Source organism: Diceros bicornis, chromosome 17, assembly GCF_020826845.1.
Source record: "Diceros bicornis minor isolate mBicDic1 chromosome 17, mDicBic1.mat.cur, whole genome shotgun sequence".
Classification (NCBI taxonomy): domain Eukaryota; kingdom Metazoa; phylum Chordata; class Mammalia; order Perissodactyla; family Rhinocerotidae; genus Diceros; species Diceros bicornis.
This window is the reverse complement of record NC_080756.1, coordinates 13145851-13168907: the sequence shown is the minus strand read 5'-3', so window position 1 is coordinate 13168907 and position 23057 is coordinate 13145851. Positions and strand designations below refer to the sequence as shown.

The 23057-nt window shown below is 38.3% G+C and overlaps 1 protein-coding gene and 1 pseudogene across 1 annotated transcript; both read left to right on the top strand.

The window, feature by feature from the left end:
- The first annotated feature begins 3676 nt into the window (after positions 1 to 3676).
- Positions 3677 to 4606, top strand: LOC131416514 (olfactory receptor 6C4-like; annotated as a pseudogene).
- A 17267-nt stretch (positions 4607 to 21873) lies between these two features.
- On the top strand, positions 21874 to 22803 carry LOC131415638 (olfactory receptor 6C4). The gene has a single exon (XM_058557465.1). It carries the CDS (start codon positions 21874 to 21876, stop codon positions 22801 to 22803), a length of 930 nt encoding a protein of 309 aa, XP_058413448.1.
- Positions 22804 to 23057: the final 254 nt, after the last annotated feature.

The window sequence follows — 23057 nt, the reverse complement described above, 5'->3', positions numbered from 1 at the left end:
TTGGTGTTTATATGGGGGAAAAGTGAAATTAGATATTAATTTTTCCTAAAAGGCAAAATATTAATATTTAAGAAGATAATATAGGAGAATATTTTCATGGCTTTGGGGCAGGGAAAAATTTCTTAAATTAGATACAACAAACAATTGATAAATTTGACTGTATTAAAATTAAGACTCTGTTTGTTCAGTTTTATGTTTAATATTTATCTGTGTTGATGCTTGTAGCTGTGATGCATTCATTTTCATGATGGTATTCAACTGTATGAATTTACCATCAAAAAACACCATCAACAGAGTGAAAAGTAGATGGTATATGCAAACAATAACCACTCTGAAATCAGTTTGGCATTACTAGTAATGTTGAAGTTATACATACCAGTAACTGACCAATTCCACACCCAGATATATTTCACAGAGAAAATTTCAGACATGTGTCAGTATAGTTGTACATTTCATAATTTCCCCCAAATGGAAAAAAATCCTATCAACTGAACAAATGAATAAATTGTGGTAAATTCATACAATTGAACACCATAATGAAAATGAATGCATCGCAGCTACAAGTAACAACACAGAGAAATATTAAACATAAAATTGAACAAAAGAAGCAAGACAGGAAAGAATAAATACAATGTAATTCCATTTTTATAAAGTTCAAAAACAGGCAACACTAAACTATATTTCTTATGGATCCATACTTAAGTGAAAATTATAAATGTAAGCAATTTAATCTGTTGAAATTTTCTCCTATGTAAATGCTGATAAAAATAAGACCAGCCTCAAAAGATTTCTGTGATGATTAAATAAGTTATTGCATGTAACAGACTCAGCCCCTGATTTTTAAAAAAATAGAAAGCACTATATAAGCATTAGTTATTCATATTATTCTCCTCAGTCTTGCTGTTAATGTTCTTGGTGTTAGTATTTCTGTTGATTTTTTTATCTTTTATCTTCTGAGAACATAAACCTGTATCCAAAACAAAGTTTTTAACCACATTTTCTCCCTTTTTGAGTATGATCTTTGTACTTCATTCTTGTAATATCAGGTGATGAACAAGAAGAAAGGAATGGAAAGAAAATTAGATAATATATGTTTATATTTTGAGGTAGGTGGTGGATTAATGATTTAATCAGAATTTGAGAGATGGTTTGCAATTACTATATCGGGCCACCCACCCGCCTACAAATGCAAGGACTCCTGATTGTGTTGATTCTTGAAAAATAATCTGTGAAATCTTTTCAGAATGTAGGGCTCTTTGATGACCCTCAAACTGTGTCACCAATGCAGCAGCATATTTCAGTGATGACCAAGTGATAATTTTTCTAACTATCCTCAGAGGTGTCACCCCATTGCTCTCAGCTTCTCTCAGACTCTTAGGCTGTAGCTGATTCTCTCCTTGCACTTTTAACATAGTCTCCCTGGACCTTCATCTCTCAGACATGTATTCACAACTTGCTCACAAAGTTGTGAACAGTTCGTGTTCATTAGCACCTTTCAAACTTGAGTCCACAGGGCACCTTTAGCTTCTCCAGGAAATTGGTCCCCAGGCGCCTACTCTAAAAGGAGCAGATAAGCTCTGGGTCACGGATCACTCTTGCTAACACAGAATATGCAAAGAAGTCCATATCCTGGCTTCTAAGGACGGCAACATAATTTATCACAGATCAGAAAACTTAGGGGATAGTCAGTCTGATAAATCCTCTCTTTTACTTCTATCCCTGCTACTTTTTTTTTTTTTAATTTTTTGTTTATTGCAGTAACATTGGTTTATAACATTGTAAAAATTTCAGGTGTACATCATTGTACTTCTATTTCTGCATAGATTACATCATGTTCACCACCAAAATACTAATTACAACCCATCACCACACACACGTACCGAATTATCCCTTTCACTCTCCTCCCTCCCCCCTTCCCCTCTGGTAACCACCAATCCAATCTCTGTCCCTATGTGTTTGTTTATTGTTGTTATTATCTACTACTTAATGAAGGAAATCATACGGTCCTGCTACTTTTTAAATTCTTTGGTTTGCCTTTTTCCTCCTCTTTGGTGGAACTCTATCTCTCAAGAACTGAGATTTAATTCTAGTTTGAATTATTTGGATTAATAGAGAAATAATTCATTTCTTATTTAGTTAAGCCTTATGAGGTTGGGTACTTCCATGAAAGAGCATGGCAGGTGTGGTCAGATAGTGTATAGAAAACATGCTAATTTTTTTTACTATTTGTAGACTTGCATGTGACCTCTCACCTTTGATTCATCTTTTAGAATCAACAAAGTAAACAGACCTCTGCAGTCATTCAGATTGTAAAGAGTATGAGCACTTTATGTCTCCAGCTTCCAAAATCACTGATGCTATCATTCTGTGGACATGGACCATGAAATTATACCATTGTGAAGTTCTGGAAGAAGATGCAAAGGTGCTGTTAAAAATCACAGGTGAGAGCAACCAGGGAAGTGACAGACCCTGAGAAAACCAGATCAAGGTTGAACCTTACCTGGTCCCTCCAAATTCATATATGGCTGTTATGGGAAAATTATCAATGACACCTGAAAGTATGTGATTGTTCTAACTGTGCATGTGGGTTAGAGGATCCCTTAAAATGTCCTTTACCACAGGAATCTTCATAATCAGATAAGGCTAAAGACGGCAAAAATATATTACTATCAAAATTTCCTTCCTGGTGGACCACCAATTTATCTACACAGGACAACTGTAATCAATCATACTGGTGTCTATTTTCTGGTCTCTATGTTCTAAGCATAGTGGAAACACACAAGTTTGAGGTTATAACTAACCTCTACCCCTAGATACCATTCAGGAGTCTTCAATACTTTGAGCAAAATCTACTCTGAGAGATGTGTCCTGTGGCTGCCACAAGCTCTCTCTTCCTAGTGGTGTGCCAAATCGGTGCCCAGAAGACTCTGAATATGGCAGAGAAGCATAAGGCTTAATACTTATTAATATGATTTGGTGATGGCTAAGCACTGACCATGTATGGGAAAAGACTTAAAGTATAAAACGACAGGGTCCTGAAACAAGTCTCAGAATCCTAAAGCCCAAATAGACATTCATCCTGAAAAATGTGAAGATGTAGCAAAAAATCAACTTTGGATTTGGAGTCCATAACATTGCCTATATTGGGAGAATTTCCACAGGTTGCTTATAGAGGACTCCAGGGGCTAGACTGCGAAGGAAATGAGGGTCAGTGACAGATCTATGGTGAAGCATCAGAGACTAGTAAATGAATAGGGAACACAGAAAGAAGAGAAAGAGGAACAGACTGAAGCATTTCTGCCGAGACATAGAAGTAAAAGAGTTAAGTGAAGTCATATAAAAATTATTTAAATGTAGGAAATTTATAAATATTTCATAAGAAAATATAGTACAGACAGTCATTCTTGTGTGACATATCTTTGCTAAGAACCCAGGAGTAGGCCTACTTGAGGGGAAATGACAAAGGCTTTATGAATAGGGCCACTTGCATAGGAGACTTGGGGCTTCCAAAGAGCCAAGCTTGGTCCAATGGGACACTGGTTCGGGCCAGCTGGATGAAGGGTAATATGACCCCATTCTGCTGGTTGCGGTTAACTTTGTTTCTCCTACCCTGAGAGACTCTTCAGTTTTCATTACTGACCTTCCCTTTTTCCTTTATATCTATTGGAGATCGACAATGAAAAATGGGACCACATTTACTGAGTTTATCTTGCAGGGCCTCACAAATCAACCTGAAGTCCAGGTTTGGCTATTCGTCTTTCTGTTCCTCGCCTACTTGTTTAGTGTCCTAAGAAATCTGACCATCATCATACTCACTCTAGTAGACCCCCACCTCAAGACTCCTATGTATTTCTTCCTTTGAAATTTCTCCTTCTTAGAAGTTTCCTTCACATCCATTTTTATTCCTAGATTTCTGACCAGCTTGACAACAGGAAATAAAGCCATCAGCTTTGCTGGATACTTAACTCAGCATTTTTTTGTTATACTCCTTGGGGCAACAGAGTTTTACCTCCTGGCCTCTATGTCCTATGACCGCTATGTGGCCATCTGCAAACCCCTGCATTACCTGACCATCATGAGCAGCAGAGTCTGCATACAACTCGTGTTCTGCTCCTGGCTGGGGGGAGTCCTAGCCATCTTACCCCCATTCATCCTGATGAGCCAGGTGGATTTCTGTGCCTCCAATGTGCTGAATCACTATTTCTGTGACTATAGACCCCTCCTAGAGGTTGCCTGCTCAGACACAAGCCTCTTAGAATTAATAGTCATCTTCTTAGCTGTTCTGACGCTGGTGGTTACTCTGGTGCTGGTGACACTTTCTTATACATACATTGTCAGGACCATTCAGAGGATCCCTTCTGCCCAGCAAAGGACAAAGGCGTTTGCCACTTGTTCCTCCCACATGATTGTCATCTCCCTCTCTTATGGCAGCTGCATCTTTCTATACATTAATCCATCACCAAAGAAAGGAGGTAACTTCGACAAGGAAATATCTCTGCTCATGACCTCAGTTAGCCCCTTGTTGAACCCCTTTATTTGTACCCTAAGGAATCAGCAGGTGAAGCAAGCTTTTAGGAGCACAGTAAAAAAAATTGTAAAGTTTTAATAATTAGAATTTATTATTTTTAGTCAATAAAACTTTAACAAATATTTTCATTAATACATATGTATTAAGTGTCTACTGTGTTTCAAGTGATACGCTGGACACTGAGAATAGAAATAAGAGAAACATGGTTCCCAATTTCTAGGAACCTCCAGTCAAGTAACACAGAGAGATATGAAAAAAAATAAATTATAGTCAAATATTATATGATATTACAGAGGGACAAATGAGACTCCATAAAAAAAGATTTGAGACAAATAACTTTACTCCCGATTGCATGAGACATTTCACTTGTGAGGTGAAATGTGAGAGGCAAAACATAGTCTGTGATAGGAACAGCAGGAGGACATGGATTTAGAGTGAAAGGTAAAAGGCCAAGAATGAAGATATTTATTGCATATTAAGGAGTTAGCTAGGCATTATTGAGCCAAGAGAAATTATAAGAAAGGAAGCGATATTATCACATTCGTTTTAAGGGGAACATAGTAGAGCAGAGAATAGATCTACTCCTATATATGAGATGGGTGGTAAGCCATTAATCAAGAATGGCAGTCAAGCAAACGATGGTAAAGAGCTTATCATGGTCCGTGAGGGTAAAGAGAAGGGACACAATTACAATCTTAATTCAAGCAATTTAGTGAATAGACGATAGAGGTGAGGAAGTTTTCTAACTTGGAAGGCTGCATGGTTGATAAAGCCATAAATCAAAATGAAGGTTCAGGAGGAAAATATTTGTAAGATTAATAATCACAACAAGTTGTATTTAATCAGGTTTGGTTTGAAACCACAGACGAAAAAATAAGCATACGAGAAGTATTTGGTTATCAGTGTGCAAATGGACTCAAACTTGGGAAGAACATGTGAAATGTGAGTAAGGTTAGCTTAACAATAAATGTAGGCAAACAATGCAAGAGATAAAGTGGAGAAAGTTTTGGCTTCCCTCTCAGAATAGCTTAAGAGCACAGGCTTAGGAAATCTCCTTAGAAGAAGCTTCAAATCAAGGATATTCTGAAATAAAGTCTGCCGATAGTAGGCATCAGATAGATGAAGGAGGAGGAGGAGAAGGAGGAAGGGAATGAAAGAAGGAGGGAAGGAAGGAAGGAGGGAAGGAAGGAACGAACGAAGGAAGGAAGGAAAAGATGTTATAGAAAAAGAAGTAAAAGCTCCTCTGGAGGTCAGGAATTAAAAGCTTAAGAATTGTCAGAGCGAGAAGCAGAGCCAATAGGATTGGCAGTATCATGTCTATAAAGCTTTGGTATTCCTTCAAACCTTTATAAGTGAAGTCTAAAATCATTTCAATCTAGTACCGCCAGAAAACTAGAGGCCATATGGAGAAGGAAAAGATTGTCATGCCTAATTTAAAGGGAAATAAAAGTTTTAGATATGCAAGGTAGATGCTAAAAGAAATAATGAGAACAAGATAAATCTTGAAGCTATAGGTAAAATGATTAAATTTTAACATTTTGCCTAGCAAGTAAGAGTGTTTAATGTGCCACATTCCACAAAAGTAATCCACCGTCTCTGTTGTTTGATGTTTTCCCTGGAATTAGCGTCTCGTAACTCTTTTTTTTGTTTGTTTGTTTTAATTTTTTGTTTATTGCGGTAACATTGGTTTATAACATTGTATAAATTTCAGGTGTACATCATTATACTTCTATTTCTGCATAGATTATATCATGTTCACCACCCAAATACTAATTACAACCCATCACCACACACATGTGCCGAATTATCCCTTTCGCCCTCCTCCCTCCCCCCTTCCCCTCTGGTAACCACCAATCCAAGCTCTGTCTCTATGTGTTTGTTTATTGTTGTTATTAACTACTACTTAATGAAGGAAATCATGCAGTATTTTACCTTCTCCCTCTGACTTGTTTCACTTTGCATAATACCATCAATGTCCATCCATGTTGTCACAAATGGCTGGATTTCATCGTTTCTTATGGCTGAGTAGTATTCCATTGTGTATATATACCACATCTTCTTTATCCTTTCGTCCCTTGATGGGCACTTAGGTTGCTTCCAAGTCTTGGCTATTGTGAATAATGCTGCAATGAACACAGGGGTGCATGTATCTTTATGCATTGGTGTTTTCAAGTTCTTTGGATAAATACCCAGCAGTGGAATAGCTGGATCATATGGTAGTTCTATCCTTGATTTTTTGAGGAATCTCCATACTGTTTTCCATAGTGGCTGCACCAGTTTGCACGTGATTCTTTCTAAAGAGTTTCCCCAGTTGTGTTTTAAATTCACAGATGGGAGACTTTGAATATTTAAAAAAGATTAGCTAAAATCATGGAAAAATAGAAACTGAGATGCTCTCTCATTGCCTCAAACTACTACCTTTCTTTGCGATGGGTAAAATGTAAGTCCAGATTTGGAAAGCATCACTTTTGCCGTACAAGGATGCTGTGGAAGGGAAATGTCACTCCGATTTGTAAGAGCAGCAGACTTCTCATTTGGTTTGGGAAACAGCAAACTTTGGGTAGGAAGGAGCAGAGCACAGTGTCACATTGACCTTCTTTTGAGTCCTGAATTTACCATTTACCACCTGTCAACTTGCACAATCTACTTCATTATTCAGACCCTCAGTTTCCTCATCTCTAAAATAGGAACTCTTTCTCCCTTGTAGTACTGTTATAAGAGTTCTAGATAACTCATATGTGTAAGATATTTCTTAATTATTCCACAAAACAGGTGTCTAGAAATGGCAATTTATTTTCCTATCTTAACAGAACCTAGCTTTTGAGTTCCCATTTCTGCTGGGTAGAAAATTTTTTAATTAAGTCCAATCCAGGTTTTTTCTTAGTAAAGTCCTGTGACAATTCAGTTTATAAACTCAGCTCTGGTGTATTTTAATTCTTGGTCTGTTCAAGGTTTTGTCCTTTGCCTTGTCCTCACATCGATCCAAGATGGTGTTTCCACACTGTCCTGGAGACGTGCCCGTGTGATTCCTCTTGCGTCCCTTTGGCATCCCCACAATACCAACCCCACAGATCCTCATTGTCTGTGTAACTCTCTTTTCTCTTCAGATGTGTATACAGGTATATGATTTTCTAGTTCTTCGTGAGAGAGTTGACCTGAAGCAAATTAATCACCTTTTCAGAAGCATAAATATCTCCTATTAATTTTATTGGGAATGGTTGTTTAATGTCGTCAAATACCTTCCCTGACTCCCATCCAAACATCCTGAAATGTAAAACAAATAAACCCTTATTTTTTTTCAAAAAAAGAGGACCAGTTGAAATTTCTGTTATTTGAAATCAAACGCAATTTTAAGTAATGCAGCTAGAATTTGCTTTTTAACCTAATCTAGTGGTCTATCTTTTAGAAGGAAAATTTATCCCAGCACATTTATTTACATTAGATACACTGGTTTTCTCCTTAATTTCATTTATAGTTACTATTCATTTTACTTTGGTGTTGTTTCTCTATTTTGCCTTTCCTCGCTTAATTTTGTCAAATTTCTCATCATTCTCCCTTTTCACCTGTTATTTTGTAAGATTTATTATATTTTTCAGTTCTGACAGCATTACCTTCCCATTCTTAACAATTGAAGGTGAATTGAGCTGTTCCTATGTTCACGTTATATAACTACGCTCTATCCTCTTTGAGAGGGAACTTGAAGAATGATTTACTTTAAGAACTTTACTCCTGCACTTTCTCATCTCCCACCAAGATGAAAAATGTAGAAGTTATTTCCTCATTATGCTCTTGACATCCAAACTCTTAATTTTGTTCAAATTATTGAGAAATTTCAGTTTAAGGATTTTAATATATTTTCCCTTACAGATTATATCTTCTGTCTCAAAAACCCTGGCCTAACAAATATTACAAATTCCATGTTATCATCATCCATTTGAATTTAACTATTGCATATTACACACGAGATGTTAGTCTCTCTACTCTTTCCTCTCTTTAATTTAATCTATCTTTATGTCTCCGTTGTGATTTAATTTTAATTTGGTTAAAGTACATCTCTGAGCATTTATTCTCAGATAGAAAGCCTCAGACAGGCTTTGCATGTGCAAATGTGCCTTTCCTTAGACCTGACAGATAATTATATCTTAGATGGGTCCAATCAATTACATGTATAATATATTTTTTCAAAGTTGTAAGTGCGCATGATTAAAGAGTCAAATAGTACCAATACCTCTCTCTCCTCAGAACATATCTCAAGTCTACCACTTTCAATTACTCTAGCTGTTTCTTCTGTTGGTCTTGTTTACACCCGAGTTCTCTGAACTCATTATTGATTTTAAACATTATTTCCTGTTATGAAAGATGAAGATTTGGCACTCTTATCTTATCTCATCTCCTATTTCCACATATTCCTAATATTGTTAATATTAGGTAATTTTTAAACAGTATTTACAGTGGGCTTATATAAATATTCTTCCCTGTTCACTTGAAAGACAAGTGGTGTCATATGATTGCATTCTTTTCTTTAACAGCTTTTTTATTTTTTAGCAACATTTAATTACCTTTTTGTTTGTCGCTATTTTCCATGTCTTATTTTCAAATGTTTCAGTCCATTAAGATATCCTAGTGAGTCTTCTTTCATTCTAAAGACCTCACTCCTAAGCCTTCTATCTCCCTACCCCATCTATACAAATGGCGTTCTATACATGTTCAACAGCTATCCTGTATTTACTGTTGGTTAATGGATTAAAATGTCAAATAAGATGTAATTTCAAAAAAAATTATAATAGGATATATCACCCCAGCAAGAAATACAGCAGTGGCAAAACATTATAAAAAGAAACAATAAATCAAAAACTGAGACTCAGAATAAATTTCATATCATAAAATCAAAAAATAAAATATTCCAATATGTAGAAACAATTCCTGAGACCCACAGACAAGGATTATCTATTCTCAGATAAAGATTACTTTAGATGCTGCAAATATGGTAGGTTTTATTGTCCAGAGAAATGCCTCAAGAGGAAGTCAGTGGTACTCACCAATAACTGATCCAGGTATCCAGTACACATCGTCAACTGGAAGAGTTGGTAGGATGAAATTTTGAAAATCTTCTATGATTGTTCCCATAAACTCATGAAGATTGGATTGTGGCAAACAAGAGAATGTTTGGTCCCTTCAAAGTAAGCAGACTCAGAAAGTGTACATCCAAAGCCTAGAGTGTTCTACTGATTTCCACAAGGGTCCTTCACGTGGATTTTGATCCACGGGGGAACATATTTGTTTTGTGGAGTTATACAATTTTTGTAGGATAAGCTGGAGAGATGGAGATAAAAACAAACAGACCAGTGTTCAAGTAATTAGTCCTTGTATGCCCCTTCCTCACTGGTTGGCCCTGTGTTTTGGATTTGTTGCATTGTTTCCTCAATAGTATTATGTTTGTTTGTCAGGACAAGAATGTTGCAAGGAAGGTGCATAATGAGATTTCTTTTCATTACATCTTCCGCAGTTGGCCTTAAACTTTCTTTGGCTTCTGGTTTTAGAAGGTATTATGAAAATTTGGAAAGAGGTTTAATTTAAACAGATCAATCTGAACCTCAATAGGCTCAGCTCCAATGATGGTGCCAATGTCAGTGGAATGTTTGATCAGTAAGGAATCTAGGGCTTCATGGAGTTCCTCACACTGTGTTTTACTTAGACTTAAGGACAAGCTATCTCAGTGATGGAAGCAAAACAACCTTAGATTTACTTCAACCACAGGAATGTATGTGCTATAGTAAACACATCGTGCTGTACATTGATAAATTATACTCTCAGGGTTGAAAAATCCATATCCATTTTTTAAAACACCTAGTTATCTAAGGTAGATTCAAATAGGTGATAAGACATGTTTCTGTAGCTCAGATTTGGAAATCTAGGATTATGGGAAACCAGTGTCTTGCAAACTGTAATAATAATCCTTGTCTTAGAGTTTGTTTGCCTTGCAGTCCTTAATACGTGATCTCCAGAGTCTTAAAAGTTGTGCAGCGTGTGCTATGACAGATGACTTAGCAACTCGATCATCCAACATAAAAAACAAGATCTATGGTTAGGGAGATTGAAACAACTATTGTTGAAAACTCAGTGTGTGATCATGACCCACTGGACAGCAATGCAGAACTGCATTGATCACATCTGCACACATAAAAATGTTCTATCGTGTGTCTCAGACTGGAAATTGGATAGTGTGAGTGCTATAATTTGGTTATTCTTTTTCAAAATTGTTTAGACTATCCAAGATCCTTTGCCTTTCTGTATATGTTTTAGAATCAACTTGTCAATATCCACAAAAAATCATGCAAAGATTTTGTCTGGGTTGCTTTGAATATATAGATCGAATTGGGGAGAGTTTATGTCTTACAAACATTGGAACTTCTTTCCACTATAGTTTTTCTGGAGGGCCGCCAGTGCAGGAGGTTAGGATTCCTCAAAGGCCAGAACTCTATTCCCCAGGACCACAGTAGAGAGTGAATAAACCCAAGGGAACTGGATTTCAGACCCACTGCAGAGTATTGAAGACAGGAGCAGCACACCACCATGAGTTAGCAAATCAGTGAAGGGCCCACAAGTGTGTGATCACCAGCAGCTAAGTATGAGAAACAGCAGCGTTGGCCTGTCATGAGGTTTTAGAGAACTGAGAGCTGGAAAACAGTGAACAGCAGTGCACAGAGTGTTAGAGCAGGCGGCAGCAGCAGCAAGTCATCTCAAGAGGCAATGTACCAGAGGATGGTCAACATGCTGCTGCAAGGGCAGAATTTGAAGTCCCAAGGATTCACCGTGGCCACCATCAATTTGGACTCTGAAAACCTAAACGGCTTTGACATTTGGTATAACAACTTGTGAAAATATGCTCAACTTGTGTCGAGTGTTAAAGAGACCATGCTTATCCACAGTAGAGCCAAGAAATGTGTTTGGCAACTTTTTTCTAGGACAGGCACACTTGCTATCATTCATTAAATTCATGCGTTTTCTAGATTTGTCCCTTGACAAGCTGCCCATGAGAGCTTTTATACATTTTAATATTTACTTCTGTAAATTAGGTTTTGGGGCAGGGATGAGTTCTTTAAGCTGGAAGCTGCTAATTCTGCCTGAAATTAATGTCCCATGCAATTGCCATGAACTAATACTGTAATAAATAATGATTGATTTTGGTATTGGAATATGTATCTCATATACATCTATATATGGATATAATGTATATATGTATCTCTGATATCTGATGTAGATATATATACATATATATATGAGATAAGTCAGACAGAGAAAGGCAAATACTGTATGATCTCACATGTGGAATCTAAAACAACTGAACTCATAGAAACAGAGAGTAGAATTGTGGTTGCCAGGGGCTGAGAGGAGGGGGAATTGGGGAAGTGTTTGTCAAAGGATGTGTAGTTCCAGTTATGGAAGATGAATAAGTCATAGAGACCTACTGTACAGCATAGTGCATATAGTTAACAAAACTGTATTGTATACTTAAAAATTTGTTGAGATAGTAGATCTTATGTTAAATGTTCTCATCACACGCACACAAAAAACAGGGAGGGAGGATACTTTTTGAGGTGATAGTTAAGTTTTGGGCTTTGCTTATGAGTGTGGATTTATCTTCAAACTCATCAAGATGTATACATTAAATATGCACAGTATTTTTGTATGTCAATCACACCTCAATATAAATAAATAAATAAAAGTGTACACAAAAATAAATAAACTGTCAGCTTAGAATCTGTATTCAATGAAAATATCCTTAGAAACTAAAGATTACTTCTGGTTCCAGCAAAGCTGGAATAGAAGCATTCCTCCCAGATCTTTACAACTAAAAACCCTGGACATAACCCAACAAACAAGTATAAGAAGACTCTGGCAGGTAGAAAGAAGAAGGAAGACCACCTAAGGACCTCAGAAATTGAGGAACAACATGATGGTGAGTCCCCCGGGTGTTCTAATTGTCTCTTGTATACTCAGGGAACGTCAGAAGCTTTCAATCCAGAACCACCAACAGGCACAGAAATAAAAAAAAAAACTCCAAGAAAAGCCTGTTTCTCCTAGACAAAGGACCAGGAAAAGGGTAGCTTAACAATGGAAAACCTTTGGGCAATGCCTGCCCTACTCCAGCCAAACACCAAGAGAAAACTGCACACCTATCCTCTGTGTTTCAGCAGAGCCAGGCATGGAGTTGATCTTCCACTCCGCCTTCCCACTCTGCATAAGCAGGTGGCAGTGCTCTGATTCGCCCACCCAGCAATGTTGACAAGACTGAGAAGGTAGCTATCTTCCCTCTCCCACCCGGCTGTAGCAGGTGATTCTCTGATTCCTCCACCAGGTAGTGTCAGCAGGGCCAAGTAGGGTGAATCTTCCATCACCTGCTCAGTGGAAGCAAATAACTCTCTAATTTTGCTACTAGGGTGCTATCAGTGGGGCTGATCTTTCATTCCCCATCCAGTGGAAATAGGCAACGCTTCGGTTCCCCTTGCAAGGTAGTAACAGCCGAGTCCGGTGGTGAGCTGGCCTCCACTCCCACCTGGCATCACTGAGACTGCCACAATAAGACTGAACAAGGTGGTATTATTTGGGGCTACACTCTTCTTTCTTCCACCCCTGCTGCCAGTGGGGTCCAATAGGGAGCTGAAACTCCACACTCACCTGGGAGCAACGAGACTGAACGAGACAGTGTAAAACAGGGCTGGTCGGCACTCTGTCCTCCCCTCAGTCTGCAACAAGGCAGAATGATGTTGTGCGAGGTGGGGCGAGTGGCTACTCCACTTCCCCCTTCCCTGTGTGAGCAGGGCCAAGTGGGGAGCTGACCCTCCGCCTCCACCTGCCATCAGTGATGTGGGATGAAGTGGAGTGAGGTTGGCTAGTTGGTCTCCCACTCACCCACTTCCCCTGGTCTCTTTCTAGCATGGGACTGGGAGGCCCCACCCTGCAGCAACAAAGTGGTGTGAGTCAGCTCTCTGCTTGCCCCTCCCTGCTGGTAGCAGGGTCCAGTAGGGGGCTAAGTGTGCACCCAACTAAAAGGCAAAAAGACAGTGTGAATCAGTGCCCGTCTTTCAGTGTGAAGATGTCATCAAGGCCAAGAGAGAAGCTGAACCTCCACCCACTCGTCTGCAATAAGGCCATGTAGCTATAGCACTCCACTTCTGTCAGGATGGTGTTGGTGGGGCTGAGCAAGAGGCTGAACATACACACCCACCTGGCCTGTGCTTCACCTCAACAAAGAGACTGACTGCTAAAAAAGAATATTGAGAAGGATTCAGAATATGATAATAAAATATCCAAAATATTAAGAATACAATAAAAAATTGCTCATCACACAAAGAACCAGAAATACCACAACTTGAATGAGAAAAGACAATCAATAGAAGCCAACACTGGGTTGAATCAAATGTTGAAATTATCTCACATGGATTTTAGAGCAGCCATCATAAAAATGCTTCAACGCAATTATAAATTCTCTTGAAATAAATGAAATAGTAGAAAATCTCACAAAGAAATAGAAGTTATAAAAAGGAACTAAATGGGAATTATAAAACTGAAAAATGCAATAATAGAAAATTTAAAAACTCATTGGATGGTCTGAATAGTAGAGTAAAGATGACCTAAGATAGAATCAGTGAACTTGAAGACAGATGAGTAGAATTTACCCAATCTGAACAATAGAGGATAAATAGGTTTTTTCAAAAATAAACAAAGCCTCAGGGATCCATGGGACAATTAGAAAAGAGCCAACATTGGTAAAATTGGAGTCCCAGAGGGAGAAAAGAGAGGGGATCTGTAAAAGTATTCCTAGAAAAAATTACTGAAAACTTCTCAAATTTGGAAAAATATATAAACCCACAAACTCAAGTAGCTGAGAAAACCTCAAATAGGACAAAGCCAAAGAAATCACACCAAGAGACATCACAATTAAATTTCTGTGTGCTGGTTATTTAGATGTGATATTTACTCAATCTATGTACTTCTTTTTTGTGTACTTTTCTTATGTATGTTAAATTTAAATAAAAGGTTTACTTTAAAAATAAAGAAATGATAAAATAAAGATATTTTCAGACAGAAAAAACTGAAAAATATTTACTACAACAAGAACCAGACTATAACAAGTTATAAAAGGTCAATGGATTGTAATGGCAATATCTGGGTTATACTATAGTTTTGCAAGATGTTACTAATTGGGGAAACCTGGTAAAGGGTACGCAAGATTTCTCTGAGGTATCTCTCTGTATTAGGGTCTCAAATGGAAGGAATCAGATTAAAGAAAGAATGGATAACAAGTCAAGTGGTAAATATGCAGGTAACTCTAAGTGAACATCTGCAAAATCAATCATAGTCACATACTATGGGGTTTTAGCAAAACATAGAGAATAAAAATATGAAACAAAAATGTCATGCTAATTAAGAAGTATGAAATGGAGATAAAGTCCTACATTCCCTTTAGTGACAGGGAGGAGGGTAAAGATAATGATTTGTCTTTAGACTTTGATCATGTTTTATGCACCTAACAACCAGGCCTCAAAATTAACAAAATAAAAATTGGTAGACATATAAGGAAAAAATAGCTAAATCTATAATCACGGTGGGATTTTTTTAGCCATAAAATCAATAATAGGACATGACAAAAAATATATATAGATTTAAGGCACAAGATTAAAATCTCGACTTAGTGAAAATATGAAAAATATACTGCACCCAGCAAATCCAGGATCCACTTTCTTTTCAAGAACAAACAGAAATTTTTTATAATGACAGGATCAAAATGCAAATCTCAAGAAATTTCAAAAGATCAGAAACATGAATTTGTTCTCTGGACCCAATGTAATTAAGCCAGAAATCAGTATCAAAAATATAATCAGAAAATATTAATATGTTTGAAAATTTTTAAATGCACTACTAAATAATATGGATATATTGTCTAAACAAACTTCTCCATACATGCTTTAGCATACATATACAAAAATGCTAATGTCAGCACGTTCAAAATTTCCCCAAAAAGAGGATAATCTAAATTTCTATCCATAGTAAAATGAACAAATGATTTATATGGTAAATTTATACAATGCAGTATTATGTAGAAGCAAAAAATGAATGAACCACAGCTAAAAGCAATAACATAGATGATTCTTAAAACATGCTGTTGAGTGAATTAGGCAAGATAGGAAAGAATAGATACACTATAATTCCACGTGTACAAAGTTCAAAAACAAGCAAAACTAAATTATATTGTTTAAAGCTCAGTAAAATTATAAAGGGAAGCAATGAAGTTCTATTATAAAAATAAGGCTAATGATTACACCTAGTGGGTAAAGAAGAACTGTGATTAGAAAGGAACCCATGTAGGGCATCTAGGGGCTGGTAATATTCTATTTCTTTACCTGAGTGGAGGTTACAAATGGGTTCACTTTTATAATTATTCATTAAACTACACACATAATATGTGGAAATTTCTTGTTATATTTCACAATTATAGATCACAAATCTCATTATAAATGATAAATGGACAGAAAAAAATTTGGAAATAAGTAGAGAAAACTTTCAAGAACTTTGGTTTAAAGGGTAGAAAAAATGTGGAGTTAGCTAGAAAGTAAGGTTAGGTGAAGACAGTATTCTAAGGTTAAAAAATAATAACAGCAAATTTCTGTGCTAATAGAAAAGATCCAGTAGAGAAGGAAAACTTGTGAGGATGCTGGAGAAAGAGGAGATCATTGCTAGGGGCACTTTTTGAACAGTCAAGAAGGGATGTGTTTTGCGGTTGCCCAGTAGAAGGCAGGATCAACCCTCCACCCAATGTTGGTTTGGATGTAGAGATCAATGACTCCATATGCACCAAGAGGATTTTAAAAAGGTTTGTAACTCACACAATGGGACTTTTCAGGGAGAACAGGGCAAGCCAGTGGGATGGCAAGAACGAAACTAATGGTTTGCCTTTTCTCATGGCTAGAAGGTGGGGCCAGGCACTCCTCCCCAGCACCAGGGGAGGGAGCAGTGGGCTTTCTTGTCAGCTTGCCCAGATGTGGAGCAAAAGGGAAAAATGTTGGCCTTGAAAGCTTTCAGTGGTCAAACATCAAAAATGGAGTCTTCCTCTTGGTCATAATTCACCCCTCATGTGTGATGACTGAAATACATCGTTTCATGTTATTGAATTTGGACTTAGTTTACTCCAAATGTGAGAAACTATGGACCTATGTAGCAGAGTACTATGAGTCTGAGTTGCCTCTTGAAAAGTATCCAAATCTGATTACCCCAGACTGTTGAGGAGAGCCAGGAAAATATATCAGTAGGAGTCTGGGTCATTTGCTCAGATATCTTGGTTATATTATTGAATATTTTGACTTTTTGTCTTATTTGTCAGGTTACTAGTGTAACTGCCTGTCTTGTTTATCCATATGCAATAAGAAGATCCCTCCCTGGGTAGTCAATAAATGATCCAAAGCCAGCTGATTACCAGCTGCCATGGCCACCAGAGAGCACTGTCCTTCATTTAAAGTAGCCAAAGCACTGGCTATTTGTTGCATGTGTTTAGAAAGTATCTTAGATATTTCCTGGTTGGCATTGATAATGTGAGTTTGTGAGGTGGTGGTGTCTGTGCCCAAGGTAATACATGTGACTCCCAAAATCCTGAGCAAAGTGAGTGCGATTGGTAGGAAAACAGCATGTTGGTGTTGAGAGAGACCAAAGAAAGTTCTGTTGCACAAAATAAAATATTGACATAAAACATAGACAGAGTACAGGTGATGTAAGGAGGAAGGCCTGAGAGTGGGATATGAGTGGATATAAGAGTGGGGTACTATAACAATGAAACCAAAAGCCAAACAGGAGTGACTGTTTTCACAGAAATATCTTGTATGGGGAGGTGCCAGTAAGCCTGATGATTAGGACAAAGTAATGGGTCCTAAAGGCCAGCAGTTGAGCATAACTAAGGTTGCTGATGGCAGTGAGACTCATTTAGAAGACTGTGTATTATTCTGTAATTTCAGCAAGGTTTCTTTCAGTAAGTCATTATTGCACTCTATGAGGCCTGCAGCCTGAGGCTGGTAAGGTGGGGAGGAGGAGCTGAGGGGAGTTTCATCGAATGCCTTGTTCAAGACCCCAGCATTGTGTATTTTAAGAAGTGAAATAAGTGGCTAGGTCACTATCAATAATGTCTGGAACTCCAAAGGTAATAAGAAGTGTCTTGTTCAGGCCTCGTATTATGGCTTCAGTGGTGACATGTCTAGAAGGATAGGTGAGTAATATTCCCTTATAAGTATCTACCATGGTCAGAGAATAGTAAGTACCCTTTCTAGAAGGAATCAGTGACCCCATAAAATCTATTTGCCATTGGCTAAGGGACAGCCTTCAGGGAACTGAGCCTCATCAATTATTTGCAGTGGCACCTTTTCTCACAGAAGTTGCATTGGTTAGTCACTATGTTATCCATGGCAGAGAACAGGGGAAGTCCCTTTCATTCTTCTTAGGCCTTTAGAACAGAGGCCTCTCTATGGTTTGATATTTCCTCGGCCCACCAGGCCAAGGTTACTGGCATCCATCTGAGGTTGTGCCGGTGTGTATCTCAGAATCCAAGCCAATTTACTAGCTTTCACATTGCAATAAGCCTCTGAAAAATGAATTTTCATATGTGGAGAACACACGTGACCTTGATTTGTATTTTGAGTATCTGCGAGGCAAGAAATTCCCAGAGTTCTTTACCCCAACAGAGGGGCAGGAACACCTTGGATAAGGAATTGTTGTTGCCACTGGGCAGACCAGATGACAGCCCAACTCTTGCTACAGCCCAAGAGTCTATAAAAATGTACAGAAGGGGCCAAATGTTGGCCAAGACATCCTCTAGTGCTAAAGTGACTGTCCTCACCCTTGGGTCTCATCCTTGATTAGGGATGTCCCAGTTAGGAAATGCAATGCAGCAGCTCTTCAGTGGCCCCATCATGTATGATGGTGGTACTGACATCTATAAAGTACAAATTCCCTTTCCTGATCACTTAGTTGATCCAAAGGGGCTCCCCAGGTGGCCAATGGATATGGGAGAGGGTGACCTCTTCAGCCACCATTGCCTCTAGCAAAGGACTAAGGACATGGAAACCACTTCTTCCTGTACATAGGATATGCCAGAGGGCCCAGAGTACGCTCTGTAAGTTCATTTTAATAATGAGGTGTCTGTGGCTATGCCAGATTTGTGGGGTGCTGCCTCAATGATCCAAGGCATAATGGACAACTGGGTGCAGAGAGTCACAGACTCAAGACTTGTGATAGCATTTATCTCAAGAAGGGCCCAGTATGCAGCCAACAGTCGCCATCCTAATAGTGTGTGGGGTGCAGCCAGGGAAGATAGTTTCTTGCATCAGAAACCCATGAACAGTTTATGGCCATAATGGCTGATCCAGAAGGATTAAGAGGATGTTGTTGAAGCCTCTACAGTGAAGGAGTCTCTGGGTGGAACACTAATGTGAGTACCTGTTTTATTGCAATTTTGACAGATTCTAGAGCCTTTTGTTGTTGGATGGCCCATTCAAACTGAGTAACAGCATAATGGACTTAAATAAAATTTGCAAATGAGGAACATGTTGCCTCTGAAACCCAAAGATCACAGTAAATGCTGAGTCTACTTTAAAGCAGGAAGTGCTGATGAAAGTGAGAGTTGGTTACTTACTGCATCAAGTGTGAATCATTCCTGGGCTGATGAATAATGTTTTTACTGAAATTTTACTGAAGTAGCAGGGCCTTGGTTTTTATAGGATGCAAAGGCCCAATCCTGATTGGAAAATTCTGTGACAGGTGTTTATATATCGAATGTGAGTGCATTCTTTGAATTTCCACGCAGGAGGATGTTCTCAATATGATGTCATATCTGTGTTCCTAGAATAAGTTGGATGTGGTTAAGATCTTGCCTGCAAAGTTAACGTGCATTGGCAGGCTGTTGAAATATCCCATGGAGAGGCAAGTAAAAACGTATTGTTCATTCAAAGATGAAGGCAAATTGCTTCTGAGAGGCTGTAGAACTATGCATGGAATAGGACATGTTAGCCAAATCCATAACAGCAAAATATTTTCCAGTTGCTGATTAGATGGAGTATTAATTTCAGTAATAATACAAATGCAGATCTTACTGGAGGATATCATGGCATTAAGGTTGTGGTAATCCACTGTGAAGTGACATTCATTTATATCAGTTTTGAGCACTGGCCAAATTGAGTTATTAAAGGAAGAAATAACAGGAACAATGACTAGGCCAGGCATACCAATCCTCAGAGGTCTCACTATATTGCTCTCAACTTCGCAAACCTCATGGCTGGGGCAGATTCTCTCATGGAACCCTTGTCGTGGTCTCTCTGGACCTTCTCTCCTCAGCCGTATGTTTACAACTTGTTCTCAAAGTTGTCAACAACTAAGGTTTATTTGTATCTTTTGAACTTGGGTCCACAGGGCGTCTTTAGCTTCTTCAGGAAATTGATCCCCATGTGCCTTCTCTAAAAAGAGCAGATATAACCTGTGTCACTCTGGCTAACATAGAAACTGCAAAGAAGCCCATACCCTGCCTTCTAAGGACTTCACAACAATCTCTCTTAGAACAGAAATATTAAGGAAATTTTAGTCTATTAAATTCCTGTCTTCTAATTTTATCATTTCTGGAGGCGAGGTGGGGGGTGGCCAAGGAGGTTGTTTGTTTCTTTGTTTTTGTTTTTTATTACACATGTGAAGGACAATGTCTCTCAGGAACTATGGCTTGATTCCAGATTGGATTCATAGAATGGAAGGTAATATACTTCCTTCCTAGTAAAGCCCCACAAACTTGGATACTTCCATTAAGAGGAGGGAGGAATGTGGATGGGAGCCAATAGAAAATATACTACACTTTACACTACTTGGAGACTCACATGGCACATCTCACCTTTGATTCACCTCATAGGAACAAGGTAAACAGCCCACTGCAGTCATTCAGATTGTTGATTGTGTGAGCACTGTATGTTTTTAAAGTCACTGATGTTATTATTCTATAAATGTGGATCGTGAAATCAATCAATTGTGAAAATCTGGAGGAAATGCAGACCACAGGTTAGTACAAACAGGGAAGGGAGGGCTGTAGTGGATCCAGCACATGCTGCATCCAAAAGCTGTATGGAATAATGGAGAGATTGACAAGAATGATTGTGAGGATATGATTTTTCTAACCATATCCATTTGAATGAGAGGAGCCCTTTGTATTGTTTTTGCCTCTTCGTCAGAAAATTTAAGGATGCACACAGGATACCACCACCATCCAAGCTTCTTTCCTTGGGGAATATCAACTTATCTGTAAAAGACTTTTATTGTTAGAGACATAGATGTCATCCTTCCTGGTTTGTGTATGGCAAGAATAGAGGATCAGAAAGTTTGAGGCATGATAAAATGTCATTTTGAGTTTCCCACTGAGGAATCTTTAAGACTTTGAGCAAAATCCACTCTGAGATGCCGCATGTGGATCTCTCAAGATCTCTATTCTCAAAGATGTATCCCAAATCAGTGCCTAGGAGACTGTGAATGTGGCAGAGAAACATATAAGAAAATGCTAATTAATATGATTTATTCATGCCTAAGCCTTGTTCATTTAGACAAAAAAACTCACAATATACATACGGTGAGATAGGACTGAACGAAAGATCTTCAAGTCCTAAAGGCCTATTTCAAATCCATCCTAAAAATGAAGTGAGGGTGCAGAAAAAAAATTATGCATCAAGAACTTCAGTATCATCTGTGTGGGGAAATTCCTATTGGTTTCTGAAATAAAGAAATCAGAAATTTGGACAGGAATGAAGATGAAGGTCTATGGTATATAGCCAGTGAAGCATCAATTAGAACAGGGAGGAGAAAGAAGCACAGAAAGGGAAAAGGGCCCAAGGAAGGGAAAGGAAAGCACAGAAAACAGAATCAGCTAGAGATATTTCTAACAATAGCACAGAAGCAGGAGAGTTTAAGAGAGTCAGGAAAGTGACTTAAATGTGGAGATTTCATAAACATTTTGGGAGGAAAGGATAGGTTCAAAAACATATTCCTCTGAAAAAATTCTGAGTAATTATTCTCTAATAGATTCTGTTAAGTGTCCCGGAATAGATTGATTTGAGGAACTACAAAGCCTTTAAGAATAAGGTCACTTACATAGAAGATATGGGGCTTCCATGGAAACGAGTCCAGTCCAATGGGACATTGGTTTGGGCCAAAGGGATGGAGAGTAATATATGACCTGATCCTGTTGATTACAATCAGCTTTATGTCTCCCACCCTGACAAACTTTGGTTTTCCTCATTCTCACCTTTTCCCTTTAGATCTACTAAAGGTCAACAATGAAAAACAGGACCACGTTTACTGAGTTCATTCTGTTGGGCCTCACAAACCAACCTGAAGTCCAGGTTGTGATGTTCATCTTTCTGTTCCTCACCTACATGCTAAGTGTCCTAGGAAATCTGACCATCATCATACTCACTCTAGTAGACCCCCACCTCCAGACCCCCATGTACTTCTTCCTCCGGAATTTCTCCTTCTTAGAAATTTCCTTCACATCCATTTTTATTCCCAGATTTCTGACCAGCATGATAACAGGAAATAAAGCCATCAGCTTTGCTAGATGCTTGACCCAGTATTTTTTTGCTATATTTCTTGGAGCAACAGAGTTTTACCTCCTGGCTTCTATGTCCTATGACCGCTACGTGGCAATCTGCAAACCCCTGCATTACCTGACCATCATGAGCAGCAGAGTCTGCCTACAACTTGTGTTCTGCTCCTGGCTGGGGGGATTCCTAGCTATCTTCCCCCCAATCATCCTGATGAGCAAGGTGAGTTTCTGTGCGTCCAATGTGCTGAATCACTATTACTGTGACTATGGGCCCCTCCTGGAGCTTGCCTGCTCAGACACAAGCCTCTTAGAATTGATGGTCATCTTCTTGGCAGTTGTGACTCTAGTGGTTACTCTGGTGCTGGTGACACTTTCTTATACATATATTATCAGGACCATTCTGAGGATCCCTTCTGCCCAGCAAAGGACAAAGGCTTTTTCCACTTGTTCCTCACACATGATTGTCATTTCCCTGTCTTATGGCAGCTGCATGTTTATGTACATTAATCCTTCTGCAAAAGAGGAAGGTGCTTTCAACAAAGGAATAGCTGTGCTCATTACTTCAATTTCTCCTTTATTAAACCCCTTCATTTACACTCTAAGAAATCAGCAAGTGAAGCGAGCATTCAAAGACACCATCAAAAAGATAGTGAAGATTTAAAAACAGAATACATTTCAATGAAAATATATTTCACTTAATAAATATGTATTGAGTGTCTACTATTTTTCAGTGGCTGAACTGGCCCTTTAGGATAAAAATATGAAAGGCATATGTCCTAATGTCTAGGAATCTACAGTCAAGTGCGATGAAAAAGTGTATAGACTACAAATTTGTGTTATAAGTTTACAAAAATAAAATAACATGATAAATGTTATTAGAAAAAGATGAATGAGAATCCATAAAAAGAACAGTTG

What these genes read in the sequence shown, in the direction of transcription:
- LOC131415638 (XM_058557465.1), top strand. Translation starts at nt 21,874, where the DNA reads ATGAAAAACAGGACCACGTTTACTGAGTTCATTCTGTTGGGCCTCACA.